Below are 17,317 nucleotides of genomic sequence, written 5' to 3' on the forward strand. Positions count from 1 at the left end.
TGGGTTAGGTATGAAAATAATACACACTAGCAAAAGCGAAGAATAACGTAAACGAGTGTTCATTTAGGAGCCCATGGCCGAGGCTGTTGGTGATTAGCAAACATCCTAGACAAAAGTGAAGACTCGTAAGCCATTTTCTGTTGGGGAAACGACATAAAGTATGGCAATATGTGGCCAACAAGACCAATATTAATCAATAGTGGCATACACTCTAGGAGAGAGTTAATATGTGTCATTAATGAGACACTATTGCCTACAATATGGGTTAATATGTGTAGTGTAAAAATGTTGTAATGTGGTGAGAAAATACGAATGAAAGCCCTCCCTGTCTTAGAACAACGCCACAATGCAAGAGACAAAGCGACTGCCATTGCTAATACTTGTTTGGTGTAGGTTCGCTTAGTTGATTATTGCTTGAATGATGTGAACTTTTCTGCCTTGTCATCAACAAAATAGTGAGGTAGTAAGTGGAGTGAATAGACTGTGTAAAACGAATTACTGATTAATACCACTAATTTCTCAGTAGTATATCTTCTATTCACTAACCACTGCCACATCCATAACAGTGGGTGCCAGTATTTTTCATAGACCCCTTTGTATACAATCGAGCAGTAGAAGTTGCACATAACCGGATCCATTGTATATTTGGTCACATTTCGATATACTGCTGCAAATAATATCTGCCCAGTTATAAAAACTTGAAATTGAATTGCTCATAAAAGGGACATTCCTATCCGGTTTACTCGTTTTCTGCCTGTATTTGACTAAGGTTTACAACTTTACCCCTGCCAACTGGCACCATCTGCCTCTGTTTAATGTAGCTTGCACAACTCCTTTTTTGTGTTGGTTTTTTTCACAATACGCTGCAAGAATCCTGAGCATTGGTGAGCGTTGAAAATCGGAACTGCCGTGTTTTTGAAAGCTAGTTGTCAAACTAATTCTTCAAAATTGTTTTTCTGTATACTACAGCAGACCCTGTATTATCTCTTTGAGTCTGTTATATTCGCCTTTTTTCCCCACAGATTGAAATAAAGATGAAGAAGACTGAAGCCTTGAGGTGGGAGAAGCTTGAGGGCCAGGGAGAGACTACTTTGAAACATTTTACTCCGGGTGCGTTAAAAGAATCGTATTTATTAAACGCAGTGTACCAGTACAGTCGTGGTTGTTGTCTAGGTGTTTTCTCTTATGGCTGTTTATATGGAAACGCTAGTATCCAGCCTTAAAGCTGTCTAGAAGCTGAATACATTTGCCCTACGGTCATTCCGTAAATGATAATCTATTGCAAATAAAGACGGGAATTCGCAACAGAATAGGATAAAATGAAGCAAACAAAATAAAGCAAAGTGGAAGCAAAAGGTCACCATAAAATCTGGAACTTGTTGAAGTCAGGGTTCCGATATAGCTCAGATTCTACATCATGCCCGTTGAATATATGATAATAATGGAACATTTGTTTTGGTCTTGGTAAATCTCAGATGCATAAATTATGCTAACAGTATCTCCGTATGTTTTTGGGCGAAACAGTCGTAAAGCGTCAGACTCTTTTTAACGCAATAATTCAGTTTTTCCCCAGTGTGGCCTATCTTGAAGCCTGATTTTTACAGTCTCCTTAGGAGTATCTCGGAGGTCAGTGCTATCCGATGTAATTTTCTCTGTCCGTACTTGTAACTGCTGGGGTATCTTATAGTTACGTTAGATGGCACCCATCACTAGTATGAAAATGATAAGTTGACCTGAAGGTTCCCGGGGTTTAGGATGTCAAACTTAATCTGTAGTTTTCCAGAATGTAAGAATGAATAACAAGCCATCACTTACAGCTGGAATCTTGGTGAGTAGAAAAACAGAAGGTTCATGCACATGCTCTGCCTAACTGCACTCCGGCCTCGCCTTTCTATTGCACCACAGGCTTTCTTTCCCTGTAATCGTTTCTGAAGGATCGCGTGCAGTGGTCTTTTTTGCCTGGTTCTACCAATTTTTCTTTTGATCAGTTTTCATTAAAGACTTAAAAAGAAAGATTACAAAATGCTTATTGGTATGGAGAAGGCACTAAAGTGGCCTCAAACCTTCCCCGTAACCATTTCCACTTATTCCTGGGGATGCCGGACTCTAGTGCCCTTTAGTAGGTCATGTGGCTATGGGTTTCCAGCCACACAGAGAATGAGGTGACTGTGTCAAGGATTCCAGCCCTAGAAAGCTATGTGCCCTAGAATAAAGGATTTTGTTCATTATCCAGTGTTGAGACTGGTATGCTGTATTGTATCTTTGTCAGGCTGGTAGGCTAGCATTTACTGAGGCAAAGCACTTCACCATTCACTTTATATCATACACTGTTGCTAGTCGCACTTGGAGAAACGCCATCAACCTCCATAGGGTACACATACCCTCCATGCGCTCTCAACCCCTACCCCCCCCGCCCACCATCCGCCACTAGGTCCACCAGCACTTGGTCAGATGCAGAGATAGGAAGTGAGTTGGCACAAAAGGCCAAGGCTAGCAATCTCTGTGTCTTTGGCGAAGAGTGTAAGGTGGTTGAACATTGACTGTATATTGGTGACAAACGTTGAGGGGTGTCACACAAACCTGGTTATTTTGCTGGATTTCCTCCAGCCCTGGATCCTACTTTAATACGCCCGTTGGTCTATTTTTTTTTACATATTGTATCATACTGTACCCTGAATATCTCTAACCCGCACTGCAGATAGTCATTTTTTCCCCAGTCTACAAACCCACAGAAGAGGGTAATGGGTTGTGGTGGTGTGGCTACTTCATTGAAACCTAGTTGCACAGATATGCTAAGCATGAATTCTTTTTGGGTCCTCTGAAGTTAATTTTGTGCTTGGCTAAAAGTTCTGTGTCGATTACAGTCCTGTGCCAGCCTGGAGCAACAGGGCCATGACGTATCAAGTGGGAATTCACGACCTCTAATGGAACACTTGGCGATGCATAGACAATCCCAGATGCTAGCAAGGAAAGACTATCCAATGGCCAGCGAATGTCAATTTAGTACATCTTAAAATGGCTTCCGCTGCTTTTTTCTTTTGTTTGGAATATTCTTGGGAGACACAGAAACCCTCTCTCAAGAGTATGTGGCGGTCCTTTTGCTCTCTATGTAAATTTACCATATTGCATTACACGACAAATAAGTATTCGCTGAGAATTAAGGATATTCTCAACACTAACTATTTATTATTGTCCTCACCTGTTTTAAGCTATAAACCCTTGCTTTTCAGTTAGTTGACTTTTAATTTCGTGTTGCATTGATTTCGCAACTATTTTTAAAACAACTTGTAAACTTTTTTACTAGAAGCAAAAGAAGCTGCCTTGCTGAAATTTAAAAGATCGTAAATAGGATCAGCACACAACTCGTGTGCAGCAGGGGAAAGTCCTAGAGCCGAAATGGTGGCCAGAACAGTGGTCAGCTTGCAGTGACATTGAACATGGTTGCAGTGGCCATGAAATTGCAAGAGCTTTGTCACCAAACGTAAAACACTAACACATAAACTATCCCAATAACATGTATGGTATTTTCTATCCCCTTTGTCCTTTGAATTGCCTGTTATGGTTTTTTGGCAATGCCGCGCTGCAGTTTCTCTGCACTTTTTCATGCCCTTTTCATAGGGAAATGACCAGTGTTAACTGTTAGCCAGTTTATTGGCTTTGCAAGGATGGAGGGTTGAATTGGCTTCCTGCAGACTCAATCCGGTATCTTACTGGCTCGGCTAAGCAGGTAGAAGGAAAACAGTTAAAATTAGGCTAGTTCTCAAAGTAATAGTACCCTATCAACGTGAAGCTCTATTAAAGATACCACACTAATTGTTCTACTACTTTGTTGAATGTTTTTTGAGAATTCTCTGTTGTAATAAACATCCAAGGATCGCTATGTCTAAATCAACGGCAAACAAAACGTAATGGGACTCAGCATTGCTAACTGTTAAATACTAAACTACCTTTTTAAGCTATCCAGTATGACATGCTTTCATTGGACAGGCCCCTCCTGCACTACCTTAAAGAGAAGAGACCAAGATCTACCTCTACATTTCACTGTACTGAGCTAACAAAAGTGTAATAACAAAAGTACTCTTTTTATTCTATCTTTCACAGTACAAGTTTCATCACTGAGTTGACCTGAATCTAAAGGGTTATGTGTCCAACGCTCTGTACTTGTCCTTCTAAAATAACAAAAACTGACAATTGATAGAGCGCTAGTTAATTGGCCAAAACTGGCAGACCTGAGATATCAGTGGTAAGGAAGCTTCTGATGGATATTTCACACTGCAGATTCCGCTAATTTTTTAATTCTCCCAGCTGCCACATTGGATCTACAAGCTTTTCCAGCAGTTGCTCCCACATGCAGATTCGTAGCACCATCAGACTGGTAGCTTTGTCTCACTTCTGCGAAAGACAGCGCAGAGCTGTATATAGGCGCCATCCCTGCACACTGATATCCGTTCCTTTTCTCAAACTTCAAAGCAGATCCAGAGCTCAGCTCCCAAAGTTTGTTGGTGCTTTACTGACCTCCAAACTTTGTTTTCTCAGACATCAGTGTGCTAGGGATGTCTTCTCCAAAAACTGCCGGCTTCAAGCTGCGCCAAACTTGCAGGAAGCAGATGTCTGTCACAGACCCACATGAAATCTGTCTTCTATCTTGAATCCAAGCATGATTTGACAAATGCCCTCTGATACATCTGAAGGCCATCAGAGATTGGGAGGCAATGCTTATGTAGCCGAGCGTAAGAAACGGTGCTGTTAGGGCTTCAATTCCCATTCCATATCCAAATCCAGGATCTACCCTCGGTATTCTAATGCGAAGTTTATGGACAATTCCTGATGGAAATACAAGCAGTCCAGACGTTGTGCATCTCCCGTCACTCCCACTCCAGGGAGGGGTTGTGCAGTTGACACTTATGGACTGATATCCAAGCCGATAGCCCGAGGCCGACCCCGTTTCCTGGGCAAGTAGATCCCTTCAAGGAGACAATGCTTCAAAACTGATTCCGTGTCCCCCTGTAGTATATTTTTGCCCCACAGGTCCACTGTTTCCCCCCTTTGATTACCCACTGGTGGGCACTTCCCTGATGCGACTGACTCCACTCGGCTTCTCTCTGTTCCTTGTGATGCCATCCCTTGCTTCAAAGACTCCAGTTCCAGATGTAACACCAGTGAGATCAAGAGCTGAGTTTTGCTAGATCCAGACCAATGTTTTAATAGGAAATCACCAAGAATCAGCAAGTAATACTAGAGTATCCCCCAGCAGTGTCTTTGCCTCAGTGCCAATGTCTTCAGCACCTAGAGGGCCTTATTCAACTCACTCAGAAGTACAGGAGATTCAAAAAACTTATATGGATGATGATGAAGGGGTTGACAACTTGCAGAGCATTAAGCAGATGATGGACTTTATCAAGACCACAAGGTTGCAAGTGGTCATGCCATCTTGCTTGAAACTGAGTTGAATTTCCCCAGGGGGCTACCAGCTGAACAAAGTGCTTCCTTTGTTTGGTTGTAAGCAGGGCAGCAGAGGTTGTAGACCTACAATTGCCTGTTATTGAAACCCTGGCTTATATACTGAGATTTTGCTTTGTTGACATTCTTATTTGGAGCCTTTACTTACTTTCAGTAAAGCTCTGACAGATGACATGGCTGCTCGGTGCTATCACAAAAAGACCCCACTGCAAGGTGTCTCAGACCTGCATAAGCAATGGGTATACAGAGCCACAGTATGTGACACAGCCTCTTTGACTTCACTTCCTTCACTGGAAAGACTTGATGTGCAGGCTTCAGCCAGCAGTGTAAACCCAAAGGCCTTCCTATTGCTCTGCCTGATAAAGGTTTTAAGCGCATTGACACTTGGCAAGAGGGCTGCACGATTAGCCTAATGTTCCATGAATGTTGTCTGTCTACTAGGCAGATAAACTTATGCCCTTTGAGATATGACATGGAAGATCTTGTGCGCCCTCACCAAGGAGTTTTGGGACACACTTACCCAGGGGGTCCAAAATGACTGGGTGCAGCAAGTACATCTTGCAGACTTTCCTGTTCTCCACTTACTGCATAGGCTGCACAGTGGGCACTAGTGTGGTCATTCGTTGCCATGCCTGGATGCACACGACAAGTTTCTCCAAGGTGTGCAGGCATCCCTCATGGACATGCCTTCTGATGGTTCTAGATTGTTTAGTAGCGACAAGGCAGATTCAGCTCTGGAGCAGTGCTATGGCTCGCTACTTGGGCTTGCTAGATTCGACCTGCTAGTTCCAGCAGCAATTCTGAATATGCAGCCAGCCTGTCCAGGAGCTTGCTCAGCCTTTTGGGGCTCCTGGGGACGTGGTGGCAGTAGGTGACTGTGCCAACAGCAGCGTGGCAGTCTTTGTTTTCATTATTCACTTCTACCACTCTGATGGTAGCTTGTTATTGCGTCACTTAGGTCCGGTGGTGAGATGTTGGTCAGAATATGTTTTTACCTGCCTATCTGAGGCACAGTTACCGTGGACCTTAGGGCTTCTGCAGCTTGTCGATCAAGCTTATGCACTTCTCATTTTGTCAGTCTCCCCCTCCCCAGCTCGTCTTGTTTAGACTATAGCAGAATAGGCCTCCATCATTGCCACAGCGGTTCAATAAGTACTGGCCATAAGAGAAATAGAAAAGGTGCCTGAGGAGGAGAGAGTCAATGGGTGATACTCCCACTACTTCCTGGTTCCCCAAAAGGGCGACTGCCTCTGGCTGATTTTAGACCTTTGATTCTTGAACGATTTCCTTCTGAATGACAAATTTTAAATGTTAACATTGATCCAGGCTCTATCTGCTCTGGGTCCGGGAGGCTGGAAGATGTCCTAGGACTTGCATGGCCCAAAATTTAATGCAACCAGTCATGCAGTGCCACAGGAGTTTCCTGCAGTTAGATTTGTAGAAAAAACATTTTCAGTTTTCCATTCTCACCTTTGGGATCATCTCAGCCCCCTGGTTATTCTGAAAGGCGATAGCGGTGGTCGCATGTCAGAAGTGCATGCCTTCCTGTACCTTGACAACTGTCTGTAGAAGACAGTCTTTTCGCATTCATTCACAGATCACCTGTGAACAACCATCTTGCTGCTTTCGTCCTTATGCTCTCCATTAACAAGTCAAAATCCCACCACCAGGCTGGTGCTGAGGATTCCCTTTATATGGGTATTTATAGACATATGTGCATTCAAAGCCTTTCCGACCCAGCAGTGTGTCCTGGACATCCAGGATATGATCCTGACATTATGGTGTCAAGCCTGGGTTATGATCTTGATGCTTCATAGACTTCTTGGTCTCTTAGCCTCATGTTTTCTGCTGACGCCTCATGCCCATTGGCACATGCAGGCTTTCTAGTGCAACCTCTGCCTTCAAGGGGTTCAGTGCTGCAGGTGCATCACGGACACCATCTGCTCATCAGATGAGGCTGCATGAAGAAGAAAACCCCATGGTGTGTGCAGGCCGTTCTCCCTTCCCCACCCGGAGCTGATGGTGGTTGTGTATGCATTGGTTCTGGGCTGAAGAGGCCACCTGGATGAGCGGAAGATAAGGTGAGAGACCTCTAGTGGAAGAGAAGCCTCACTTCCACATTCTGTAGCTGAGTGCCATCCAGTTAGCTCTCAAGGCTTTTCTGCCTTCCAAGAAGGCAGTTTCTGGTTGATAGTATGACCGCCATGTGGTGCTACAATAATGGGATCAGGGTTACTCTGCCAGGAAGTGCTGATACTGACTCACTGGCTGAATTTTCAGCAGACCTCGCTGATGTCAACCACCATTCTATGCCAGGGCAGGCGCAATCTAGCTAACCGAGAGTGGCATCTGCACCCGAAGGTAGTTGAAGGTGTCAATTGGAATGCTTATTATTGATCCTTTTAACTTGAGTTTTCACTTCAAGGCTCAGTGAGAGATGTGTTTCGCCTTCTGTGGGACTCCATTTACCTTTCCTTCCCCACGTTCTCAAGAAGGTCCGGATAGACCGAGCTCAGACCATCCTGATAGCCCCAGACTGAGCTTGGAGAGTGGTGTGCTGCTGAGCCAGAGCATTTGTGATGTGTGATGTAATGTGAGAGCATATTTATATAGCGCACTACCACTCCAAGGAGCATCTTGGCGCTTTGACTACCCGCCTGCCAGCAGATGCGTATAGCTGGACTGTCCTTGGCTGTCGAAGTTCATATCAGTGCTTTGTATCCTGTGTCTGACCGTGTATAGATCCACGTTTTTAGCAATTTTCTGAAGCTTTGCTCAGAGTTGACCTCACGAAGTCTGGTGGGGTAGCTTGTTCCAGGCTTTTGCGCCTATTACAGCTAGAGATTTACCTCCCTTTGTCGCCAGCTTGAATTTAGGGATAATGAGCAGGTTGGCTGTGGATGACCTGAGTTTCCGGGATGGATAGTATCGCGTGAAGTGTTTACGCAGATACAGTGGGCCCTGATTATGAAAGGCCCTAAAAGTGATAGTTGGGACCTTAAACAGGATGCGCTTGTGAATCGGGAGCCAGTGCAAGGCATCCAGTGCCGCAGAGGCCGAGGATTTTCTCAGCCATCTGAGTACCAGTCTGGCGGTTGCGTGCTGGACCATCTGAAGTCTATGCAGGACCGATTTGTTGGATCCTGCATATAGGCTATTACAGTAGTCCAGTCTAGATGTTATCAATGCAACTGCAACCGTTCGTCTGGCACTCAGAGGGAGCAGATCAAATAATTTTCTAAGGCCCTTAATGATGTTAAAGCATGCACCGGCCACTTCCCTGGCTTGCTGTTTAAAGGACAGGATATCATCAAATTTGATCCCCAAGTTTTGTGCTGCATTTATAGTGTTTGGCGGGGCCTCTGCCTCCTTAGGCCACCATAACTGAGGAGAGAAATTGTTGTTTGGTCTGAATGGCAACATTTCCGTTTTTGCCGAATTGCACTTCAGATGATTGTTGGTCATCCAAGTCAGTGTTGCAGATAGGCATTCTTGCAAAGTCTGTTCAGCATTGGTCGAGTCCTTATCAAGGATAAGTACCAGCTGTGTATCATCGGCATACGCAATCGTGCTAATGCCAAACGAAGAGATCAGTTTGATCAGGGGACCATATATAGATTAAAAAGTGTAGGGCTTAAACTTGAGCCCTGCGGTACCCCTGAGTTCAGAGCCTTCTCCGACGAGCAAAATTGCCCCAGCGTAATGACCTGGCGCCTATGCGTCAGGAAATTACTGAATCATTTTAACATGGTGCCTGCTATGCCAGCATTTGCCAGGCGATGTAAAAGGATAGCATGGGACACCGTGTCAAATGCTGCAGACAGATCCAGCAGCACCAGGACAGCCTTCTTTCCCTGATCCAGTGCAGCTCGAATGCTCTCTGTCGAAAACAGCAAGGCAGACTCCGTTGAATGATGGGCCCTAAAGCCTGCTTGGTTGGGATGAAATATATCATTTCCTTCTAGGAATGCCATTAGCGGTTTGTTTACGCAGGATTCGGTCATTTTACATAGGGCCGGAAGGAGCGAGATAGGGCGTATGTTGGATAGGGTCGTGGGATCTTGCAGTGCCTTCTTCTGCAGAGGTCTTACTGCTGCAACTTTCCATTGAGGTGGAATCTCACCTGATAGAAGGGATGAGTTGATGGATGAGTTGATGATGGAATTTATTTCGGGGTTAACTTCCTCTATTATAGCTTTTAGCAGCGTTGGGGGGCAGGGATCAAAAGGAGACCCTGACTTAATGGAGGATATCGCCTGATATGTGTCTTCCAAGCTGATCGGGATAAAGGTCTCCCAACAGAGCTTATGGGTGTCTATAATATCTCTTGCCTCTAAGTCCACTGGCTCAATCTGAGGGAATTCTTTTGCGAGCTTTTCTATTTTATGTTCGAAGTAGTTTGCTATCTCGTCACATAGGGTCTGGGAGGGTGGAATCTCCTGAGATAGTGCCTTGGCATTTCTGAAGCTGTTGACAATTTTAAAGATTTCCTTCTGTTTATTATCAGTAGCTTCAATTAGTGACGTATAATGATAAGCTTTCGCAAGTTTGATCGAGGCATGATAGTGCCTCCTGGCTGTTTTATACGCCTCATGTTCATTATTGTCATAGTGGCGTCGCTACCTAAGTTCCAAGACCCTAACTTCTCCTAGCATTTCTTTCAATGCACTCGAGAACTAGGGTGCAGATGTCCTCCCTTTCCCTGGTCTAGATTTTGTACCTGGGGGTTTCATTCTATCCCCTATAGCAGTCATCCATCCCTCAAATCTTTGGGTATCCATGATGGTGTTCCCTGAGAGAAAGGGTTTGCTCTCCTTCACCCAGTTGCAGAGGTCCGGGTGTTCTATAATTTTGCCCCAACACGGAGTGGATTTTCCATTATTATACCCTTCTTCTATATCTCGTTGCTATCGGCCCTAAGACTAAACTCAATAAATGTATGGTCTGTCCAGGATTGTGTTAAAGGGGACTTTACCTTTATTGTATCCACATTGGAGCTAATACAGTCCAGTGTATGCCCTGCCGTATGGGTGGGTTCTGAGATTTTCGTCGTCAGACCCAAAACCTGTATAATTGGCCCCTCCTCAGTGCATTTGCTCCAATCCACAAAGTATGTTTAACTCTGAGCATTAGGCATAGTTTGTGGACTGGTGTGAAGACCTTTGGTCACTCCATTGCTGCCTAAACTGTATTTTTTCCGATCTTCAGCTAAGCAGTCTAGCCATGGGCACGGTTAAAGCTTATTTATAGATCCTCTCAGCTTGACGTCGGTTGGTGTCCCCTCTTCTAACTTACTGTTGGGAGCTGCGCGTACCTTTTCTGTAGGTGTGGTGATGCTGTCTTGACTCCTGTGGGCGCTACTGGATCCACTTTCTTGAGGTAGGCCTGAGCGTAGGAGAAGGACCTCGCTAACCCTGCATTGTGATACTGTATACTGCACTGATGCTGCACGGATGAACTCGACACCTACCTGTGCATGCTGTTGAACACTAATGGAGGGTATGGGGTCATACCTGAGATCCTTAGTATATATTTCAAAAAAGTGTTGGAATTCCAGAGGGCCCGTCATATCCAGACTCGCTTTGCTTCTCCGCTGCATTCTACTTGCCCGGTCATAGTATGCTCCCTACAACATCAGCATACCAGGTTTAATTTTCAGGCAGCGAAGCTATCCAAGGTGCCTCTATTTTTTGAGAGCCAAAGTCTTGCCTTCTCAGCGGACTACTCGACCCCACCAGTAAAAGTTCCTCATGCTCTGGCACAGGTTGAGAGGGTGGGAGATTAAATGCAGTCTTCTGGACCCAACACATGACCCTAGAAGGCAAAACCAAAGAGTTTTTCTTCTACCCTGGAGACCTGGAATTCTTTCTAGACGCACTAGACAATTCCAGTATAGACACTGCAGCATTGCACGATGCGCTCGTCCCTCCTGCTGACACTTCTCCATCAAGTGTTGGATGCCCTTTGTAAGGACAGTGATAAATCAAGATTGCTCCTCAAAACGATGCAAATTGAATTACTGGGTGAAGGAGGAGATGAAAAGATAAGACAGCACTGAATATATTTGTATCATTATGTAGATATAGTTTCTAGTATGTCTATCTAGTTGCCTTATTTTTCTGTCACTCATCCCTGGCTCTCTCTGTTAGACCCTGGAGGTCATGATGTTGACTTTAATGGTAACCTTACTAATCTGCTATGTTTGGGATACTTGGGTAATGGAATATGGTACTTCCACCTCCTTCCTTCACTGGCACTACTCCTTGAGATGACCTTAGGGAATGCCATCTCTGCCCAAGCCGGCGGTGAAATTCACCTTTCATGCCCCCACTTTGCTTATGGTTTCTGCTACCCCATGATATTGACTCACAGGACATGTTTGGCCCCCTTTCACTTCTGTATTATCCCCCTGACACTGATGCCCCCTGTCCCTTTTGTGCTTGCCCTTGAGCCATTGTCTACTGAAATCAGCCTCTTGCAGGCAGTCAAGGGCATACCGGCTGGCATAGGTGAAGTCTTAAAGGCATTACTATAAATGGATGACATCTTGCACCCCCTAGAGATCGCCATTGCTGCTGTCCCGTCCATCATTGACCACTTCTTCCACTGATCCGGCAATAAGATAAGCTGTACCAAATCTTAAGCACTCCCCATGTCCAGAGACACCACTATTGCTATTTACTGGGCTGTAAAATTAAATGAAAGTGTGAAGGCCTCTGATACCTGGGCATCCGTATTATTAGATTTCTCCCGTGCATGATCGAGGACAACCTTCTCCTTTTAAAAGCTTGTTCTAAGAAAGGTTTTTTAAAGTGGGCAGTCCTGAACCTATCATTATGTGGGAGGGTTTGAAGGTCTAAATGACTGTCACCCCCAGGTATAATTAAGTCCTTGATATGATATCTCTGCAGGTCCCTTGTCTACTACTCAGAGGAATTGAGGCAGATATTATATCCTATATATAGAGCACTAGCAAACCAAGACTGCGAGCATGCAGGCTCTGGGCGGGCACAATGGCTGAGGGCCTACACCTCACACACGACATTAGTTCTGGCTTTCCATTTGCCGCGACTGTCCTCCTGTTTGTGTGTTCTGCAAGATGCCCCGATGTTGTCCCCCACGCGGGGAGGACACTTCTTCAAAGCATGCCCGCTATTGTACACCATGGCTCAGTGAATAGCTGATAAACTGTTCTACTGGGCAACGTGGGGAGTGATACATAGATCAACCGCCTTAGTGGTAGACACCTTAATTCATTCCAGGCCTTAAGATCTGAATGTGGTCTCCATGCCACTGACTGTATCGCCAGCTGGCCCACTGCCGCCAGGTCACGCTGTTCAAAAGTGGACATCTCCCTGTTCTTCAATAACTAAGGATTTGCTGTCCATTTAGGGGAATATCCTCTGGCCTATATGGGGTCCTTATTAGAATCATGCAGTCAGGTTCCACCCTTAGTGTGACTAGGCTGGCCTGGCAAATACTTCTAGGCAAAGACTACTCTCCCGAAGTCTGGGTAGAGTTACTCTTTCACCATGTGAAAGCTGGTGACGAAATCCACGTTGAATTTTCATATTTCAAGTTCCTAAATAATTGGTACTGGATTAAATTGAGCAAAGCTATTGTCTCATGATCGCTGTTGGAAATGCAATGAGGATAACTGCAACTTGTATCATATTCTCTGGTCTTGCATGGCATTGCAACACTACTGGATAATGTTGTGGGTGCGCCCTCAACGTTAAGACTCCCACTTGATGTTTTCCTTCTTTGGCGATCCTTCACAGCATGTCCGGTATACCAGATTTGAATACCCACACTCCTCAATGGTTGGCAACCTCACTAGCGGTGGACAAAATATGCATTCCTCATCACTGGTGCCAGGCCACTAGTCTCGGGTGCAATGATTGGTTAACTAAATTTCACAGAATAACCCATCACTTACGGACAACCTATAAACCCAACTATCAGCTTTAATATAAAAACTGTCTAGGGATGCTTTCCTTTTTCTACAGGGGAGTGCCTCTTAAATCTAGCTTATCTCAAAACACTCTCTTTGGGTACCAGGTCACTCTATATTAGATTGACATAGCCTACTTCATCTCATGGCACCTGTGGGAACTGTTCTAATGAGGTCCTGCTGGATACTATTCCTTACCCAAAGCTGAGGAGTGACTGCACTTTGCAATGTTGTGCCGGAGGGTCCCCCACCCCCTCCTCACATCCCCAAATCAATGTCTCAACATTACACTACACCCACCCTTCTTTGTCACCCTCCCTCATTTATAAAAGATACGTACTGGCTCATGGGATTTTGTTTCCGCGCCACTGACCCTTGTTCATTTGGTCATACTCATACACTGTTTACGTGGTACTTCGGGGAGGGAGGAATGACGAAGAGGTGGCTGTGAATATGCTATTGTTTTTTATTTGTGTTGTGTACCTCTCGGTTAAGTAAAGGACACTTACGATCTAGTTGAGGTCCACTTCAGACTGTTCTGTTTTGGGACACATTTTTTACTTTAGGAATGTTGATTGTTCATTATCCTCCTGTCCCTCCCTGCCTCCCCCTTCCTCCCCTCTTCTTCCTTTCTTCCCCCACTTCCTCTTCCTTTCTTCCCCCACTTCCTCTTCCTTTCTTCTCCCACTTCCTCTTCCTTTCTTACCCCACTTCCTCTTACTTTCTACCCCCACTTCCTCTTACTTTCTACCCCCACTTCCTCTTACTTTCTTCCCCACTTCCTCTTACTTTCTTCCCCACTTCCTCTTACTTTCTTCCCCACTTCCTCTTACTTTCTTCCCCACTTCCTCTTACTTTCTTCCCCACTTCCTCTTACTTTCTTCCCCCACTTCCTCTCCCTTTCTTCCCCCACTTCCTCTCCCTTTCTTCCCCCACTTCCTCTCCCTTTCTTCCCCCACTTCCTCTCCCTTTCTTCCCCCACTTCCTCTCCCTTTCCTCCTCCACTTCCTCTCCCTTCCTCACTTCCTCTCCCTTCCCCCCTCCTCCTCTCCCGACCCTTCCCCACCTCTTCTCCCTTCCCTCCCCACCTCTTCTCCCTTCCCTCCCCCACCTCTTCTCCCTTCCCTCCCCCACCTCTTCTCCCTTCCCTCCCCCACCTCTCTTCTCCCTTACCTCCCCCACCCCTCTTCTCCCTTCCCTCCCCAATACCTCTTCTCTCTTCCCTTCCCTCTCCCTCTTCTCCCTTCCCTCCTCCCACCTCTTCTCCCTTCCCCCACCTCTTCTCCCTTCCCCCACCTCTTCTCCCATCCCTCCCCCATCTCCTATACCCTCCCCCATCTCCTATCCCCTCCCTTCCCCACTCCTCCATCGACATGTGTGTGTTAGTTGATTCCTTAATCTCCTTTTGACTAATCAGACGGATTTCTTAGAGGCTGTTTGCTAAAAAATCGAAATGTTTGTCTGTCAATTTTTTCTGACAAAATTTATTGTATGTACTCATGCATCCTACCTTGTAATCTTGAATAAATAAATGTTGCAAAAAAAGAAGCCGATTAATATGCTACTGCCGATGCAGAGTGAGAAATTGGATCATTGGTTAAAAATTGGGCCACAGTATAAACCACTGGTGTCCCACAATTTAGTTATTAAATATATTAGACTAAAGGTGGATCTCTGTTTTCATCATTATTTTTACTGCTGCCCTCACAGATTCTGCTCTTAAGTACCCTTCTTCGTCTCACTATACCAAAAACTGGGATAAGCTGGTTGGGGAGATCAAGGAGGAAGAGAAGAGTGAAAAACTGGAAGGAGACGCCGCTTTAAATCAACTCTTTCAACAGATATATTCGGATGGTACAGATGAAGTAAAACGCGCCATGAACAAATCTTTTGTAAGACATTTAACACTTTTGAAAACTCTTGATAACTCGAAATGAAAATATTTTGTTGTTTTACTATGCATGATATTCTGTATCTTTTAGTATCCCCATATATTTAAATTAAGAAATGTTGGTTTCCTTTCCTTATGGTGTATTCCATATCCCAAGCTTTGAATTCTTTACCACTTTTTGTGATGCCCCTAGGTAATATAACAGTTGTATACCACAGAACACAAACTGAATCGCATGCTTAAATAATAAGTGTTATTTCTCATTTTGCCACCCCCAGAATTCTGATTTGGGCCAGGCACTGCACACATGAGGTAATAATACTTCTATATACATCATGTCTTGAGGCTAGCTCACAATCTTATCCCCTATTGGGTCATCTGGGCCCATGGGGGAAGGGCTCAGGAACCCCTGTAGTCACACTCTAAATAGATAAAGGAGGGGGACCAAGCAAATTAAAAGCCCACCCCCAGTGGCCGTTACTGGGTACAAAGGGGGCCAAGAGTCCATCCCTCTCCCCACATTACCCTCTTACTTCATTAAGGTGCGTTCCTGTCTGGGAACCTCCTGGCATTAGCTCCTTCCTCCCGACGAATAGCAGAAGGAGAGTTGTCGGGTATATAAAGCCAAAGTTCGAAATCCCATTGGTCAGGATTGTTCACCTATGACCTGCAACTGTATGAAGTTAATTGGAAGCTGATGCTGTCTTTAAAATTGCCCACATCTGCGGCGGCACACAAGTGGTAGCCCTCAACAAAGGCAGCCGAGTGTATGGTGCTCACCTGGGGTGCGCCACGAGAAAAGTCATCGCCGCGTTCCCTCCTGGAGACCAATCCCAAGCGGGCGGGTGTGCCCATGAACCGTGCTAAATTTAGATGTAGGTGGTGGTGCTCGGGGCCCATGGGGGTCTGCGAGGGTCCCCCATTACTTTCAGTTTAGTCCTGGGAAGGTGGTGGTCCCGACCTTCCATTACTTTTTATTTGACCTTGTGGAGGCGGTGCCCCCCCAGGGGTGTCCACGCTTTCCCCGTCTATTTTATTCTTTTTACTATAGCTCTCGGCAGGTGGTGGTCCCGGGGGGGGGGGGGGGTTCCCTTTGAACCCCAAGACAAAGGCTTGGGGGAGTCAGGGTATTCTTACCCCCCCTTTCTTGATTTAGCATTTTTTGGGTGGGGAGGGGGGGACGATTCGGCTGAAGCAGAGTCCCAAGAGGACTGCCAACAATCTCTTGCTGAAGTGTTAGCAGCCAATCAGAGCTATGCAGATCTCTGCACAAGCTTATTATTATTCACAAAGGCTTTGCGATTGTAGATATATAAATGTGCATTTCCTTTACTATCTAGAAAACTACTGAATGGATTTACGCCAAATAACAAAAAAGCACAATCTGCGGACCAAAAGCTAGCCAAATTTGATGTAATTCCGTTCTGCAGTTCGGGCTGTAGTCGTGTCTATACAGTGTATGGGAATGAACATGGGAACTAACCCGCCCATTTTTAGGTCTCGCCTAGCGACGCAGCGCATGCGCTGCACACCTTGGCGAGATCTATTGTTGTTGGTTTCTTGCCGAAGGGGGACAGGACCTGTGCACGCTTGTGGAAGACAAGAGATGTGCACATGTACGGCTGGCTTGCAGTGTTATCACAGCTCCTGCTTGCACCATACGCGTGTACATCTCCTGTCTGGGCGCGTCACGCTTAAGTCAGCTGCATTACTTACAGGACAACTCGGAGGACAGGAGATGTGCACGCGAGCCTGCTTGGTGTAAATGTGTCACTCTCAGCGCTGCAGGCCTGTGGGGAGGGCCTTTAATTGAATTGCTGCTGTAACAATGTTTATTAGTTGAGTTATTAAGCTGCTGTCGCCCACGTTTGCTGTATTGCACGAGAGTTCATTTGTAACTGTGCGGATTATTGTTCGGATAATCTCTGGAAACAAACATGTGGGACAGTATTGTTGAAGTGCATTAACGCTGCTCAACTTACCTCATATGTGAGTCGCTCTCTGCGTTAGCA

General features: G+C 45.5%; 1 protein-coding gene across 1 annotated transcript in view; it reads left to right on the forward strand.

Moving 5' to 3' along the window:
• SUGT1 (SGT1 assembly cochaperone of MIS12 kinetochore complex) overlaps window positions 1–17,317 on the forward strand; it is a 289,493-nt gene that overhangs the window by 235,742 nt on the left and 36,434 nt on the right. Inside the window, exons 6-7 of the mRNA XM_078657403.1 lie at window positions 1,023–1,110; window positions 15,125–15,306. Coding sequence (XP_078513529.1) covers window positions 1,023–1,110; window positions 15,125–15,306 — 270 coding nt within the window. The remainder of the gene's footprint in view (window positions 1–1,022; window positions 1,111–15,124; window positions 15,307–17,317) is intronic.

The sequence above is a fragment of the Lissotriton helveticus genome, chromosome 8 (assembly GCF_964261635.1).
Source record: "Lissotriton helveticus chromosome 8, aLisHel1.1, whole genome shotgun sequence".
NCBI classification, from domain to species: Eukaryota; Metazoa; Chordata; class Amphibia; order Caudata; family Salamandridae; genus Lissotriton; species Lissotriton helveticus.